The sequence below is a fragment of the Trematomus bernacchii genome, unplaced genomic scaffold (assembly GCF_902827165.1).
Source record: "Trematomus bernacchii unplaced genomic scaffold, fTreBer1.1, whole genome shotgun sequence".
NCBI classification, from domain to species: domain Eukaryota; kingdom Metazoa; phylum Chordata; class Actinopteri; order Perciformes; family Nototheniidae; genus Trematomus; species Trematomus bernacchii.
This window is the reverse complement of record NW_022987733.1, coordinates 512,624-529,347: the sequence shown is the minus strand read 5'-3', so window position 1 is coordinate 529,347 and position 16,724 is coordinate 512,624. Positions and strand designations below refer to the sequence as shown.

The following is a 16,724-nucleotide window of genomic DNA, read 5'->3' as shown; positions in this document are numbered from 1 at the left end:
AACACTGCAGCTCACACACACACACACACACACACACACACACTCTCCTGACGATGAAGCCGAACGCGTTTACTGACCTCTCTGACCTTTGCTATTTCAACCACCTTCTTATGAAAAATCTCACTTCGATACTGGACAATATCATACATATTCAATCATATATAGGCTTTATATATATATATATATATATATATATATATATATGTATGTATACTGTATATAACATACATTTAAACATGGGCTATTCATTATACCCATTGAAAGGATATACATTTCCATTTTCAACCCTTAAGGACAAATATCAACTTTGCACTCAGGACATCATATATTCTCACTCTGTTGACTATTACTGAGAAATGTTTGGTGCTCAACATTTTTAAAACTGGACGTTTTATCCTGTAAATCAGGGTTCCTCATAGAGTGGGTGCAGCAAAAAAGCAATGGGATCTCTCCATAGGATTTTGGAAAATAGCTGGAAATAAAGTCTGTGGAAAACGAACCTGTTTGATAAATGCACGTTTTGTTCAGCCGGATAATCTCCACATGTCTACCCTACTTTTATAATTTTCGAATCATAAATCTAATCGCCAGAAGCAAAATATTAACGTTATGCTATAAACGAACTACAGCCGTGTACAGCAGCACGACTTCGACGTCACGCCAACTTAAGATCCATATTCAAAAATACAGATTGAAAATGGTACAAGTTGAAGCGTTTGTTTGAACAGTTTGCAGGAGGCAGGTACTTGCTTTCAAGCAGAACACGGCAAACAAACTTAGAGGAGTGTTTACGTGTTCGGTGTAATGACGTACAACGTCCTCGACAACTTCTGTAGTCCTATTCAGCCACTTGGTAACAACCATCGTTTTTCAGACACGTAAACTCTTCAGAAATCACCAGTGGGGTCACTGCTGATGGATTTAATGTCGTAGAACAAAACGTGATCCGTCTCTTCAATGTGTCTCAACCACAGACCTTATTTCCAGCTATTTTCCAAAATCCTATGGAGAGATCCCATTGGCTCTGAGATGAGCGAACCGGTGGTGGCTCGCGTGGCAGTAGGCTAAATAAAGGGGTGATAGATATGATTATGTGCATAAACATAAAAACATTCAAAACAAGCAGGGCTTTTACATATAACCCATTAAAACACAGAACGTGTTCGCTCTATTAGCCTACAAATAATACAAATAATATACAATAATAGTTGATAAAAGATGCAAAAATATACAAGAAACAAGATATTTAAACTTCCCCCTCCGACACTGACTCACTGCCGAGTTGCCAGTTCTGGTGGTCTATCCAGCACTACATGGCGAATGTGCTCTTGGACGGGTAGATACATGGTGGGATAGTATAGAAAAAATAAACTTAAGGTCATTAAAAATATGTAATCATGTGCATGCTCATGAATACGGACATCTACTTTAAAATGTATTTAAAATCGCTAAATTGGAGCATTTAAATTGGAGGATACTACGACCAACCTGGCACTTTTTACTTTCGCTAGCTTGGCTACGATCGAATAGCTTCTCCATTTCATGCTAGTTAGCAACTGTTTGTAGAGAAAAAATGGATTCTCATGAGAAAAAGTTGCAAACCGGGTGAACAGAAACAAAGCGTGACAAACGAGGGAAAAATGGATTTGGATGCATGCATGCTTCCGCTCATCCCAGTATTAAGGTAATCCTGCATTTATTTTATATAGCGCTTTTCCGAGTGCTCAAAGACACTTTACATTACAGTATTGGTTGGCTGCATTGCATATTGTATGTTCTGGGTGGGATGACAGATTCATAAGCATGCTTATATGAAACTTAAGTATTAAATAACTTCCCTGTCATAAAGTAACGCTCTACCAAAAACCTTCACACTTGTTGAGATGGACACTTGTTGAGATGGACACTTGTTGAGATGGACACTTGTTGAGATGGACACTTGTTGAGATGAACACGGGTCAACAGTTAACCGTCTTGGACCTGAAAGATAAACAGGGAAAATACTTTTGTTATATAGTAATTATGGTAACAAATCTTTCATCTTAAGAAAAGCTTGAAGTACAATTGATTGTTTTTTTTAATGAAAGATATACTGTCAGTTCATTTCATATTGATAGCTGCTTTAACAGAAAGTTCCTAATCAGCTGCAGCCATCTTGATCATTTTCAGAAATGCCTCAACGCTCCTCTTTACGTCTCAAACACACCATGTAATAAATAAACTGACAACAAATAAAACCTGAGCTTGCAGATTATCCTCAACATTGTACAACTGCTCCTCTCACCTCTCAGTCTGTCTCCACATCCTGTTCCACACCTGAGAGGAGAAGGTGAGAGAGCAGGAATAATTAGAATATCCCACTCCGAGGTCATTTTGAGTGAGTGATTGGCACGGAAGCAAACATTGCGTCTGATACAATAGATAAGCAGATACCGATAGTGATACTGTTACTATCTATGAATACATTTTTTAAACAGAAAGTATGGAATTGGTTAAGATCGTGTGTTATTAAATGAAAATATAAAGCTGTGAGCAGTGTTAAACCGGCCCTTGCACTGGAGTGTCCATTTGAGTGAAACGATATCTCTCGTAAGATTTTACGACAAATAGTTAATAGGCGGCTGCATATACGGAAAAAAAAACACATTACCCCAAAGAAATACCCCCAAAACACAAGTTTAGAATAAAAAATTACTTGTCTAGGAGTTAGGGTATTTTAAGGAATGTTCGGCCATCTTGGACGCCATCTCAAAAATTAGACCTTTGTAGTGGTCAGATTTTGGGAGACTTTTAGTATGTTAAATTCACCTGATACTACAATAATCCATTGAGAAACCTTTTGTTGCAATTTGTTGGGGGTCAAACCATATTTGCAGCTGCAAATATGAAAGAAAACACATTACCCCAAAACAATTGCAACAAAAGATTTCGTTACAGTTTCGTGCAGTATTAGGAGTCGCTAATAACATACTAAAAGTCAACCAAAATCTGACGATCAGAAATGTGTAATTTTCCAGATGGCGTCCAAAATGGCCGAAAATTCCTTAAAATACCCTAACTCCACCAAAATTGCTTGACTGGGATGAGTAATAAGGGGCTAATGCCATTATAAGGAACTGGCGTACCAAAATATTGGATTAAAAAAATTGTAATCATATTATTGCAATTTGGAAGAAGTCCAATGGATTTCTAGGCCCCCAAAACATAAGTTTAGACAAAAGATTCCTCAATTTTACACCAACAATTATGTCCTACTGTAGGAGTCTTCGTTTTGGGAATTATTGTAGTTCTAAAAAAAATGTTATACACATTTCGAACTGTCCTCCACTCTGTTTTGAGATCAAAGCACTCGATGCAACACACTTATGTTCAAAAAGTGTTTGGTTTATCGCAATTTGCCAATGTTCACAATTCCCGATCATTCCGCACATTTTGAGGACTTTTTTTGGGCATGACGAGGCAACGCTCCAGGACTAGAAGCGGTCCAGATTTCTAGGGGGAAGATGAAGAATAAGATGACTAATGATGCAGGATAAAAGTATGTGTGCCGCTTAACCTGTCACACACAATAACAATAATAAAATGTTTTTGTTTTACTATGAGGACATGCTTCTTTAAAGATCAGTTTAATAGCTTGATGAATAGCTTGATATGGTTTCAATACTCACATTTCTTCAGCATCTTGGCTGTGATCGTCTCGCCATTGATCCTGTATGGATGAACACAATCCAACAGTTTTGGATCAAGTTTAAAATAAGTATCTGTTCTTTGAGTTAGTCAGCTTCAGAGTCCTGACAAGAGCCAACTGATCTAATGCTTTACATCACATCATATCTTCTCTGCAAACACTGACTGTTTGCCCACAGCTCTCAGCTGCATATAGGCATTAGTCTAGAAAGGAAAAACCTAACATGTAAAAACAGACTACCTTTTCCATTCTTTTCCATAAAATCCCATATGTCTGTTAGAAAGTTGATATATGGCATATCTTGCCTCAAAACGATGCAGAGAAACTAGTCCATGCATTTGTTACTTCTAGGCTGGATTATTGTAACTCTTTATTATCAGGGTGTACCAAGAAGTCAGTTAAGTCGCTTCAGCTGATTCAAAATGCTGCAGCACGTGTACTAACCAGAGTTCGGAAAAGGGACCACATTACTCCTGTTCTGGCTGCCTTACACTGGCTCCCTATAGAACACAGGAGAGAATTTAAAATCCTTCTTCTCGCCTACAAAGCCCTTAATGGGCAGGCACCATCTTACCTTAAAGAACTCATTATACCCTACTGTCCTACTAGGGCATTGCCTTCCAAGAATGCAGGGTTGTTGGTTGTTCCTAGAGTCTCTAAAAGTACAATGGGAGCCTTTTCTTATCAAGCTCCACTTTTGTGGAATCAGCTTCCAGTTTGTGTTCGGGCGGACAGCCTATCCATTTTTAAGAGTACGCTTAAGACCTTCCTTTTTGATAAAGCTTATAGTTGATCAAATAAAATAATCTAATAAGAGTGCATTGACGTAGACACGTTGTGCCTCTTCACCTATACATTTTAGTTCTTACTCTTTCACTTAAATCCTAAAAACTTAGATCTTATATTTAAAACTAAGGTTATTACTACTTCTCATTCTTCTAAATCTATTCTCTCTCTACTTCTCATACTCTCTACTTCTGTAATCTATTTATTCTATTTTCTCTTTATCCAAAACCTTTCCCCTCTCTGACCTCTCGAGGTTCTATCAGAGGGTAACAGGTTGCAGAGAGGCCTATTCCGGCCAGGGAGTGTTTAGACCGTATTCACAGCGTACCTCCTTACCTCTCACCAATTCCAATTAAGGTTCCAGTGGGGACCTTTCTCCCTGCGTGTGCCTCTCCACCTCTGTTCCCTACTTCTTACTTGCTACCCTTTTCCCTCAACCTATCCTAAGGGAGTGCATGTACGTAGATACGTTGTGCCTCTCCACCTCTGTTCCCTACTTCTTACCTACTACTCTTTTCCCTCAACCTATCCTAAGGGAGTGCATGTACGTAGATACGTTGTGCCTCTCCACCTCTGTTCCTTACTTCTTCTCAACCTATCCTAAGGGAGTGCATGTACGTAGACACGTTGTGCCTCTCCACCTCTGTTCCTTACTTCTTACTTGCTACCCCTTATCCCTCAACCTATCCTAAGGGAGTGCATGTACGTAGACATGTTAGTTTAGCTGCTATAGGCTTGGACTGTCGGGGGACACCTTACTTCTTCCTTCTGTCTGTCTGTACCTGTGTACTCTCATGTTCCGAATAACCCAGCTTCCCCCAAATTTCTTTTTTGTGTCTATATCTACGCCGGGATCCTGAGTCGAGGCTGATCCTGTTGCTGCGGTCCTGTGTCCTGGATCCTCTATCCTGAGTTCTGGATTTGATTCCTGGACTTCGAGTCGTGGCTGAACATATCTCTGCGGTCCTGCCTGACTCTCATCATACTACTTCCCTGATGGCTCCCACAGGATTATTGACATCCTTGTGGATTAATCTTCTTATTATAGACACATGCATTTCCAAACATTTGGTCTACCTATGTTGTAAATGTATTATCTCTTTGATTTACACACGGCATCTATTGCACGTCTGTCCGTCCTGGGAGAGGGATCCCTCCTCTGATGCTCTCCCTGAGGTTTCTCCCATGTTCCCCTTTAAACTGTGGGTTTTTCTCTGGAAGTGTTTCCTTGTACGATGTGAGGGTCTAAGGACAGAGGGTGTCGTATTGTCATACTGATATTCTGTACAAACTGTGAAGTCCACTGAGACAAATGTAACATGTGTGATATTGGGCTATATAAATAAACATTGATTGATTGATTGATTACTTACTAAAGTTTGGCTTTGCATGTTGAGCTTGCCTTATATAGTTTATGGAAGAATGCAAGTAAGAAAGAAACTGCAGTGGGTAACATCACTGTTTTGTTTTGTGAGAAACACATCCACCTCCCTGTGTTTAATACTGCTCAGCCAGCAGAGACTGAGTGAACCCTTACTGACCTGAGAGTCTCCAGTCTGCAGTCTGGACTCTCCAGAAGATCTCTCAGCAGCTTCACTCCTGAATCCTTTAGAGTGTTGTAATTCAGGTCCAGATCTCTCAGATGGGAGAGGTTGGACTTCAGAGCTGAGACCAGAGCAGCACAGCTGATCTCTGACAAACTGCAGTACCTCAGACTGAATAAAGAACACATGATGTAAGTTTAGAAAACAATGTTCCTGTTATAAAAGGTTTGATAATCTGTTCAGAACTGGAGCAATAGAGAACGTAAAAGTAAAAAAAGTGGAAATTCCTAACAGGTTTAAAACTGTAAGATACAAAACATAGGTATAATGGAGTCAAAAATATGTTTAGACTATTCAGTCAGTTTAAGCATCAAGTTGCTTCATACAAATGTTTGGAAAGGCGAATACTGAATCTAATTTGAAGTGTTAAATATATGTATTAATTTCATTAATGTGTTCTTTATATCATTTATTAAAAATAAATCATGATAAAGAAATATGAATTTCAGGTTTTTAAGAGGTTCAGAGTGAATTACGCAGTTTGATTTTTCCTTAACATTGCTCTGCCACAGTCAATGAACAAAACCAGAGAAGAAGAAAATAGACTTTAGCATTAAGATACTCAGTGAGGATCAGGATAATATCAGCCTGATGTCTGCAGCTCAGAGTCAACACAACTCTCACATATTAATCTCAGCACAGAAGTAAAAGATGGAGAACTGACCTGAGAGTCTCCAGTCTGCAGTCTGGACTCTCTAGAAGACCACAGAGCAGCTTCACTCCTGAATCCTTCAGATCGTTGTGACCAAGGTCCAGATCTCTCAGATGGATGTTGGACTTCAGAGCTGAGGCCAGAGCAGAACAGCTGATCTCTGACAACCTGCACTCCCTCAGTCTGAATAAAGAACACATGATGTTAGTTTAGAAAACAATGTTCCTCTTATAAAAGGTTTAATCATTTGTTAAAAACTGGAGAAATAGAGAACCTTAAAGTGGATCTATCATGCTATATTTGAACAATATATTGTAGGGCCATACCTATATAAAGTATATAAATATAGTTTTTTTTTCAAAATACCAAACAGATCCTGCATTTTAGCCATGCCTCATTTCGCTCTATTTGCTCTTTCCCGCCCTGTTTTTGCAGGGGGCTGATTCTGTGAGCTGCAGCTGACCACGCCCCCCTGCAGGAGAGGGGAGCGTGCTTTGAGATCAGCTGCTGGGCTGTCAGAAGAGGGGGAGAAAAAGAGATCTCCGTCCTCCGTGTTTTATTCTTATATGATTATATAGAGTCATCATTCATTTGTTTTAAAGCTCAATAAATAACAAAGAAGACCTTTGACCGGCACTTTTCTAATTTTGTCCGGAAGATTTAAACTTTAACGGATATCTTGACCGGCGAAAGTAACTGAAACTGAAACTCTGCCGCACGGTCCCCTCGTTCCTTAGAAGAGGTGGAGAGGTGGGTGTTTGTCATCTGCTGGTGGACTAACCGGAGAGAATTACAGCGCTTGCCTCGACGGGGAGGGATTGCATTGAATTAAAGCAGCAGGAGCAAACGCTTGCCTCGGGGAGGGAGAAAAAGAGCCACAGCGGAGAATAAACAGAAGGGCAACCATGGCAACGCAATTCAGATATTTGCCGCGCATGCGTACCAGTTATGTGCACCCCTGAGTTTAAGCATCAAGTTGCTTCATAACAAATGTGGAAAAGGCGAATACTGAATATAATTTTAAGGTTTCACAGTTTTAATAGCAATATGTATTCATTTGTTCTTTATATCATTTATTAAAAATAAATCATGATAAAGAAAGATGAATTTCAGGTGTTATAGGTTCACAGTGAATTATGCAGTGTAGAATGTTGTTGTCATATTTAAATGTAAAGATCAACATTAGTCTGCCACAGTCAAATAACTAAACCACAGAAGAAGAAAATAGACTTTAGCATTAAGATACTCAGTGTGGATCAGGATAATATCAGCGTGATGTCTGCAGCTCAGAGTCAACACAACTCTCACATATTAATCTCAGCACAGAAGTAAAAGATGGAGAACTGACCCGAGTTTCTCCAGTCTGCAGTCTGGACTCTCCAGAAGATCTCTCAGCAGCTTCACTCCTGAATCCTTCAGATAGTTGTTCCTCAGGTTCAGATCTCTCAGATGGATGTTGGACTTCAGAGCTGAGGCCAGAGCAGAACAGCTGATCTCTGACAACCTGCAGTTACTCAGTCTGAATAAAGAACACATGATGTACGTTTAGAAACAATAATATTCAGCTTAAAATATTCAAGGTTTAATAATCTGTTTATAGCTGGAGAAGTAGAGAATGTAGAAGTCAACAAGTTAAAAACTGTAAGATACAAAAGAGCTCTCATTAATATTAAAGACAATGTGCTTCACCTTCAATAAAAAGTGGTGACTTCACATCTGAACCTCTGCTCCATCTACACTAACTCATGATGTGCTGCCAGACAAATCAAAACCCACAGAAACTGATTCAACTCAAGATCACAAAGTTTAAAAAGCAGCAGCACCAGAGTCTGAATAAATAACACATAATGTAAGTTCAGAGAACAATGTTCCTGCTTGAGAAAGTTTCATCTTCTTTTCAGACCTGGAGAAGGTCCAGATGCCATGTCAATAATGATGTTAGATACTTTTATAAATGTAATAGTAGATAACTATAAATTCATTGATAATGCACAACCTCACTCATATCCTTCACAGCTCATCAGTACTGACAGCATCTTCACTGACTCATGGAGCACAGTGAGAGTCTGTGGAAGCTGAAACACTGTCCCGTCACACATTAACTTTCTATGCTTTCTGTTATTGTTGTAAAATATTCAGCAATTTAGAAATAAATGCAAACTAATTAAAATACCTTTGTACTCAGGCAAATTATGGAATTATTAATATATCAATTATAAATACAGTACAAAACCACATGAACTACAGCCAGAGATCTGACCTCAGGGTCTCCAGTCTGCAGTTTGGACTCTTTAGTCCAGAACTCAGCAGCTCCACCACTGAATCCTGCAGATCGTCTTTCAGCTCCAGCTCTCTCAGATCGGAGGGGTCGGACTTCAGAGCTGAGGCCACGACTTCCCAGTCTAAGAATCCACAGTCAGGAATTCTGTTATAACACATATTACAGAATTTGTTAATATAAAAAAAGGGGAAACAATACATTTACTTCATGCATTTGAGGAGAAACATTTTGAATATCATGATCTGATTACCACTGGATGTTAGTCCATTTAATATTTGGTTGAGTGTGATCTGATCCCATATCTGTCACCTCTTTGCTAGCTACCTTCTAGACTAGAGAAGACTAGAGTCAACTTAAATCAGATATTACTCTTTGTTAATTTAACGTTAAAGAACTGCAATCATTTCATAATAACTTTACTCCATTTAATATGTGCAATTATTCTGCATGTTGCGATCTCATGTTGCCGTGATAAAACATCCTTCATTTCTTTTGACAAGGAAAATGAAGAGAAGAAAAAACAGTAACATTTTTAAATTATTAGAATAACTGTATTAATTACATTTTGCTCTCACAGTATGTGAAACAGCAAAAAGTTGTATAGTGTTTATGTGAAAAACTAAAATCCTTATCTACATTAATCTATAAAGTTAATCTGGACTCACACAGCCTCCCTGTTCACAGCTGGAGTCAGTCTCCGTCGTCCCTCTGACATCTGCAGCATGTAGGCGTGAGCTGAGCAGCGTGTCACAGAGAGTCTCTTCTCTGATCTGTTCTCTGACTTCAGGAACTCTGTGATCTCCTGATGAACTGAGTGGTCGTTCATCTCTGTCAGACAGTGGAAGATGTTGAGGCTCCTGTCAGGAGGGACTTCATCACTTCTCATCTCCTTCAGGTTGTTGATGGCTATCTGGATGATTTCTGGACGGTTGTCTGTGCGACCCAGCAGGCCTCCTAAGAGTCTCTGGTTGGACTCCAGAGAGAGGCCGTGGAGAAAGCGGATAAACAGGTCCAAGTGGCCATTTTTACTTTTGAGGGATTTCTCCATGGCTCCCTTTAGGAAGACATCCAGGGATGGGTAATCCTGATCACTGCTATCACTGTTGTTATAGTCACTCTGCAGGAAGTCCTTCACTACCTCTGTGTTCCTGTTGGTGTAACAGTGGAACATGTAGACTGCAGCCAGAAACTCCTGGACGCTCAGATGAACAAAGCAGTACACTATATTCTGGAAGATCACACTCTCTCTTCTGAAGATCTCTGTGCAAACTCCTGAGTGCACCAAGGCCTCTGTGACATCAAGACCACAGCGCTGCAGGTCTTCTTGGTAGAACATGATGTCTCCTTTCTCCAGATGTTCAAACGCCAGCCTCCCCAGCTTCAGAAGAAGCTCCTTGTCAGCCTCCGTCAGCTGCTGTGGACTCGTCTCATGTCCCTCTTCATACTTCTGCTTCTTCCTCTTGGTCTGGACCAGCAGGAAGTGTGAGTACATGTCAGTGAGGGTCTTGGGCAGCTCTCCTCTCTGGTCTGTAGTCAACATGCGGTCCAGAACTGCAGCAGTGATCCAGCAGAAGACTGGGATCAGACACATGATGTGGAGGCTCCTGGAGCTCTTGATGTGAGAGATGATTCTGCTGGACAGGTCTTCATCACTGATGAATCTCCTCCTGAAGTACTCCTCCTTCTGGGCGTCTGTGAAGCCTCGTACTTCTGTTACCTTGTCCACACACTCAGGAGGGATCTGATTGGCCGCTGCAGGTCGGGAAGTTATCCAGACGAGAGCCGAGGGAAGCAGCTTCCCCCTGATGAGGTTTGTCAGCAGCACGTTGACTGAGGACTGCTGTGAGACATCAGACACAACCTCATTGTTTCTGAAGTCCAGAGAAAGTCTGCTTTCATCCAGGCCGTCAAAGATGAGCAGCACTTTACAGACAGCTGCACAGCAGAGCAGCTGCTCTGCTGTGACCTTCTGTAAGGTTGGATGGAAAACATGGAGCAGCCTGAGAAGACTGTACTGCTCACCTTTGATCAGGTTCAGCTCCCTGAAGGAGAGCGGGATCACCAGACTGACATCTTGGTTTTCCAAACCCTCGGCCCAGTCCAGAGTGAACTTCTGCACTGAGAAGGTTTTTCCACTGCCAGCGACTCCGTTAGTCAGGACCGCTCTGATGTGAGTCTGTTGGTCAGGTAAGGCTTTGAAGATGTCCTGGCACTTGATTGGAGTGTAATGGAGGGTATTTTTCTTGGAAGCTGTCTCAAGCTGCCTTACCTCATGTTGGGTATTAACCTCTTCACTCTGTCCTTGTGTGATGTAGAGCTCAGTGAAGATCCTGTTGAGGAGGGTTTCACTTTCATCAGTTCCTTCAGTCACACGTTCACATCTCCTCCTCAGACTGAGCCTATGTTCATCTAAAACCTCCTGCAGACCACGTTCTGCTGAAAGAGAAGGAAACGTGAGAATAATGAAAACGCTTCTGAGAATCTAATTCTAGCAATAAAACAAACACAAATACACAACAGTATACCTAATTGAAAGCAAATACACCAGCAAGAATCCTGGATCTGAAGACAAGAAGGATAGCCATCAAACATCTTTACTATCTTCTGTCAAATGTCTTTGCACTACACTAAAAACACACTTCTTCTCTCTGGCTTTCTAGTTAGAGCGGAGCACGACTCCTGACTTTTCCTTGTGTTTTTTTTATTTTATTTTTTATATATATCTGTTGTAATTTATTGTCTTTTATTGTGATTGTAGTAATGTGTTTTTATTACATGTACAGCACTTTGGCTCGACCAAAAATCGCTTTTAAATGTGCTATATAAATAAAACCTGATTTGATTTGATTTGATTTGATTTGCAGGCCTAACCTTCCCCGGGCTTGAGATGTGTCCAGTGTTTCTACTGTGAGGATCCACAGTACTACCTCCCTGTCTTTCTTCTGCGTTTTTTGTCCTGGCTCCCCCTTTATTCCCTCAGCTCTGTTTCCTGGTTTTCCCGCCTGCCCATTCCCCAGCAACGGCCGCTACTCCTTTACCCAACCCGTTTCGCAATAAAGCCTTTTGATAGTTACAGTTTCCATCCTCAGTGATTTGCTTTGTGGGTTCAATCCAGTTGCTCCACGTGCGTGTAAAATGTATTAATGAAAACACTGCTGTCTCTTTTAATACACACTTCAAAAACATTGCCTGGAAGAACATCAGATGATATAGTGCGGCAATGAAAGTTGATACAAGAGAAGAGACCCAGATCCCAGACGGCGCTAATGGCGCTGCATGTGTTCGGCCTCTTACTTCGTACAGTGCTGATCTGACTCTCACCTCTGGTTCTGGATCTTTCTCCACACTGGGGACATGAGGAGTCTCCTGATGGAGTTTGCTGCTCCCAGTATGAGGTGATGCACTGTCTGCAGAACCAGTGTCCACAGCTGGTAGAGACTGGATCCTTTAGGACGTCTTGACACAGAGCACAGCTGGACAGCTGCTCCTCCACAGGAACTGGACTTTCCCTCTTCCCTCTGTGGAGATGAACACATCCTTTATAGCACACTGCAATACTGGTGGATCATTTTCACCAATGGTACAATCCAAGGTGGCAAATTATTGTGTGATATTTAAAAACATTATATTAAACATAAATCTCTGTCTAATATATACCTGATATCTTCGTGATAAGGTAGATAGTTAAAATTCTCATTATTATAAAACCTAAAAGCATCCTGTCTGGATTCATCACCCAGAGGAGCACACAGCATGTTCACTGTATCTACTAAGACACACCTCAGCTGCCCATATATTCAACCTGGCTTTGCACTTTTTGTTGTTGTTATTTTCTCTTCCTTCTTGTAAAGTGTCTTTGACACATATGGAAATTATGCCGAAATAACAACATAATGATAGTGATTTGTAAAAAGCCTGAGTTAATGCTTTGTCAGGTCTGTTTCCAACAAGCCAACATTTAAAAAAATGTGTTTTCTGAATGGAGATTGGTTTGATTAAAGCTAGGCTACCATTGTAGCTGCTCCACGAACCCTCAAAATAACTTCCTCAAGTCATAAGATCATCAGTGACTATATTGTTAGTAGAGAGTCTCATGGTTTATACACATACATTTATAACACTGATTTAATATGAGGTACTGTAGGGCTCTGGGTGCTGATGTTTTCCATTCTGAATTTCGTCAGATCATCAGTAATGACAGTAGCAGGATTGCATCCCTGACAGGTTTTTGTAACAGAGCCTCACACAAACTTTACTTTCAAGTTGACATTTTTAACGGTGCACGAATATGCAGATGACATGAATTTCACATCTTCACTTTATTCGTGTTGCCAGGCACGGATCTGGATCTTTGCATTGACTCTACCAACACATTCTCACTCCCAACTCGGCCTATGTTGACGTTATGTCAGGGTCCCTATCGTCACTTTCCAACGCAAGGGGGGGCCCTTTAGCGTCGAGTTTCAACTATCAAGGAGTCCCATTGACTTGCATCGAGCTCCCTGAACGTTGGTAATAGACGAGTTGGGATCGCGGCGAAATGCTCTCCGCAGATCCATTCTCACAGCGTTTATCAACCTTTTTCTAACTCAATATCAAGACACACTTATTGTGTTTACTTCTTTATTTTAATTGAATAATGTAGGACTTTTGTTGCCGTCAGTTAGGGGGAAAGTAGGGGCTCAGAATACTGAAATCTGTATTGTTTCATCATTTTTTCCTTCTAATTTTGTATTCTTTTCTAAACCACACACTGTTATTTACTCAACAATAAGACACAATTATCCTTGTGTTTATTTATTTGTTTGATTGTATAATGTCGGACTTTTTTGTGTGTGTGTGTGTGTGTGTGTGTGTGTGTGTGTGTGTGTGTGTGTGTGTGTGTGTGTGTGTGTGTGTGTGTGTGTGTGTGTGTGTGTGTGTGTGTGTGTGTGTGTGTGTGTGTGTGTGTGTGTGTGTGTGTGTGTGTGTGTGTGTGTGTGTGTGTGTGTGTGTGTGTGTGTGTGTGTGTGCAGAGAGTCTGCAGCGGTCCTGCCAAACCCCCGACCCGTCTTGTACACGGAGCCCGTTTCCTACACAATCAGGGCCGGTTCTAACCAATTTGCTGCCCCAGGGCGAGATTTTAGCTGGCGCCCCCCCCCCCCCCTCGTTCAGTAGAAAAGATAAAAGTATCCAAGGAATACACAATAGAATATATAAAAAATAAATGAAAAATCTCTACAAAAGACCAATAGCCTACACTACAAAAACAGAAACTTATTGACATAGGTAATATACATCAAAAAGGCTTCAAATGTATTCAGTATTGTATGAACATGTTTTAATTGGGGTGTGGACGTCACATCCTCTAGGGGGGTCCAGGGGTATGCCCCCCCGGGAAGAAATGTTTGAAAATGTAAAGTAAAATGCTTCAATCTGGTGCACTTTAAGCACACATTACTAGAGACTAGATCTAGGGGGTACAACTCTAAACACCCATATGAAAAAGTTCGGTTTACATTTTAATAATCAAATAAGTGAACATAACCAATAACCTACCATAGCCAATAACAAATGAATGTAACTTATTAGGGCCCGAGCACGGAGCGTGCGAGGAACCTACTGTTATTGGAGGAATTCTTATTTTTCTGCTGGCGTTTCGTGTTTTTGAGGCCTTTAGGACGCTTACAAAGTTGTATAATTTTGCACGGACGCCAGGACTGGTGAAAACTACAATATTCTGGAGTCAATGGGTTAAATATTCCAACCTGCTCACTAGCGCCACCTATCAAAATCCCATTTCGGAATACATTTACAAAGTCGCACCGTAACTCCCAATGACCTGAAATTTTGCACACATATCCGGGTGGACCTGCTCTACAAATAATCCTCTTGGAACCCTAAGCTCCGCCTATATTTATTTTTATTTTAATTAGCATAATGTTGAAAACAGTGAAATATTCACTTAAATTTCAATTTTCAGTTTTTCAACACCAAACTTCGTATACAGCATCGGTGGAGGGTCAGACACATTACCATAGAAAATGAGCATGTTAGGACGATAAATATTGCCGCTGTCAATCAAAACGTACTCGCAAAAAGGCGGGGCTTAGAAAGAAATGCTCATAACTCATCAACAATGTATCAACCAAACATCTCAGATTTTGGTGGATAGGTTCAGTCTGTCTTGGGGAATAGGCACACCAAAGCATTTTCATTTTGGACAATAGGGGGCGCCAAAAACACCACCAATTTATAACTCAAGAGTGGATGGACGAATTTTTTTTTTTTTTTTTTACACATACTCTGGGGGTGATAACAAACTGAGATTTAAAGTGTCGCAACAAATGCAGAATGTGGGCGTGGCCTATACATTTTTTTAAATTGCGATAGCATAAAATGAGCTTCGGACGCAAAACTTGGGACACACGTCAGAGCCCACCACCTTTTCGAGAATGTAAAAAAAAAACGTAATTTTTCAAAAAAACTGCTCACTAGCGCCCCCTATAGTAGTCACATGATGATGATGCGCCGATGAAGATGGCCGCATCGTCTATGTGCTCCTCTCCAACTTTGCCCATTTTCGTGTTTTGTACATATTTCTTTTACTTTTGCCGTTTTACTTTTAACATGGTTCGCAACATGCTAGCCGACCGCACCTACTCTGCCATACAATATAGCAGAGAGGAACTTCTCCAATTGCGAAACTTCGTGGACAATAATAACCCTCCGACAAACAATGGACATTCACCATGGCTACCTGTTGCTGTTCTACCTGAGAGACGCAAGAAGAGGACAAAGCGGGGATCCCGGGCCGGGTTGCTGGTCAGATTGAGGAAACGAGAGAATCGGCCCCCTCTTCCGAGTATTCTTCTGGCTAATGTTCAATCCATTGAAAATAAGCTAGATGAACTCAGAAGCCGGATTGCTTTTCAACGGGACATTAAGAACTGTAACGTGTTAATTCTCACTGAGACTTGGCTCAACCCCGCTATCCCGGACTCCGCTATTGTCCCTGATGGATTCTCTATTTTTCGTCAGGACCGGACTGCTAACTCGGGGAAAAGTAAGGGAGGCGGTGTGTGTGTAATGACTAACAACAACTGGTGCTCAGATGTGAAGATTATTTCATCGGACTGTTCCGCACAGCTAGAGCACCTCATGATCTCATGTCGGGCCTTCCATCTGCCGAGGGAATTCACATCTGTTGTGATAACAGCAGTGTATATCCCGCCGCAGCCACTCGCCGACAACAACACGGCACTCGATCAGCTGTTTGGGATTATTGATAAAACCGAGACTTCACGGCCAGATGCGGCGTTCGTTGTGGCCGGAGATTTCAACACCGCCAACATGAAGAAGGTTTTGCCAAAATATTACCAACACATCAACTTCCCGACGCGCGGGGGAAACATACTGGACCATGTTTATTCCCCTTTCCGGAATGGATATAAGGCTCTCCCTCACCCTCCCTTCGGCAAATCAGACCATATCTCACTACTGTTGTTGCCTGCGTACAAGCAGAAACTTAAAAGGGACAGACCGGTAACAAGGACAGTACAGCGATGGAGCGTGGAGTCAGATGAGGCACTGCAGGATTGCTTTGCATCCACGGATTGGAGTGTGTTTGAGGACAATAACATCAACACACACACGGACACTGTCATCTGCTACATTGGGAAATGCATCGATGACGTGGTACCGAAGGTTTCTGTACGGACATTCCCAAATCAA

At 41.2% G+C, this 16,724-nt stretch overlaps 1 protein-coding gene across 1 annotated transcript; it reads right to left on the bottom strand.

Annotated features, from left to right (window-relative positions):
* Positions 1-842: 842 nt before the first annotated feature.
* Positions 843-12,766, bottom strand: LOC117494844 (NLR family CARD domain-containing protein 3-like). Its single transcript, XM_034145834.1, has 9 exons — positions 12,669-12,766; positions 12,451-12,529; positions 9,677-11,493; positions 8,991-9,155; positions 6,743-6,913; positions 6,016-6,189; positions 3,669-3,709; positions 2,285-2,316; positions 843-1,980 (listed from the first exon to the last, which is right to left on the bottom strand). Exons 1-8 carry the CDS (start codon positions 12,764-12,766, stop codon positions 2,288-2,290), a joined length of 2,574 nt encoding a protein of 857 aa, XP_034001725.1. The 3' UTR covers positions 843-1,980; positions 2,285-2,287.
* Positions 12,767-16,724: the final 3,958 nt, after the last annotated feature.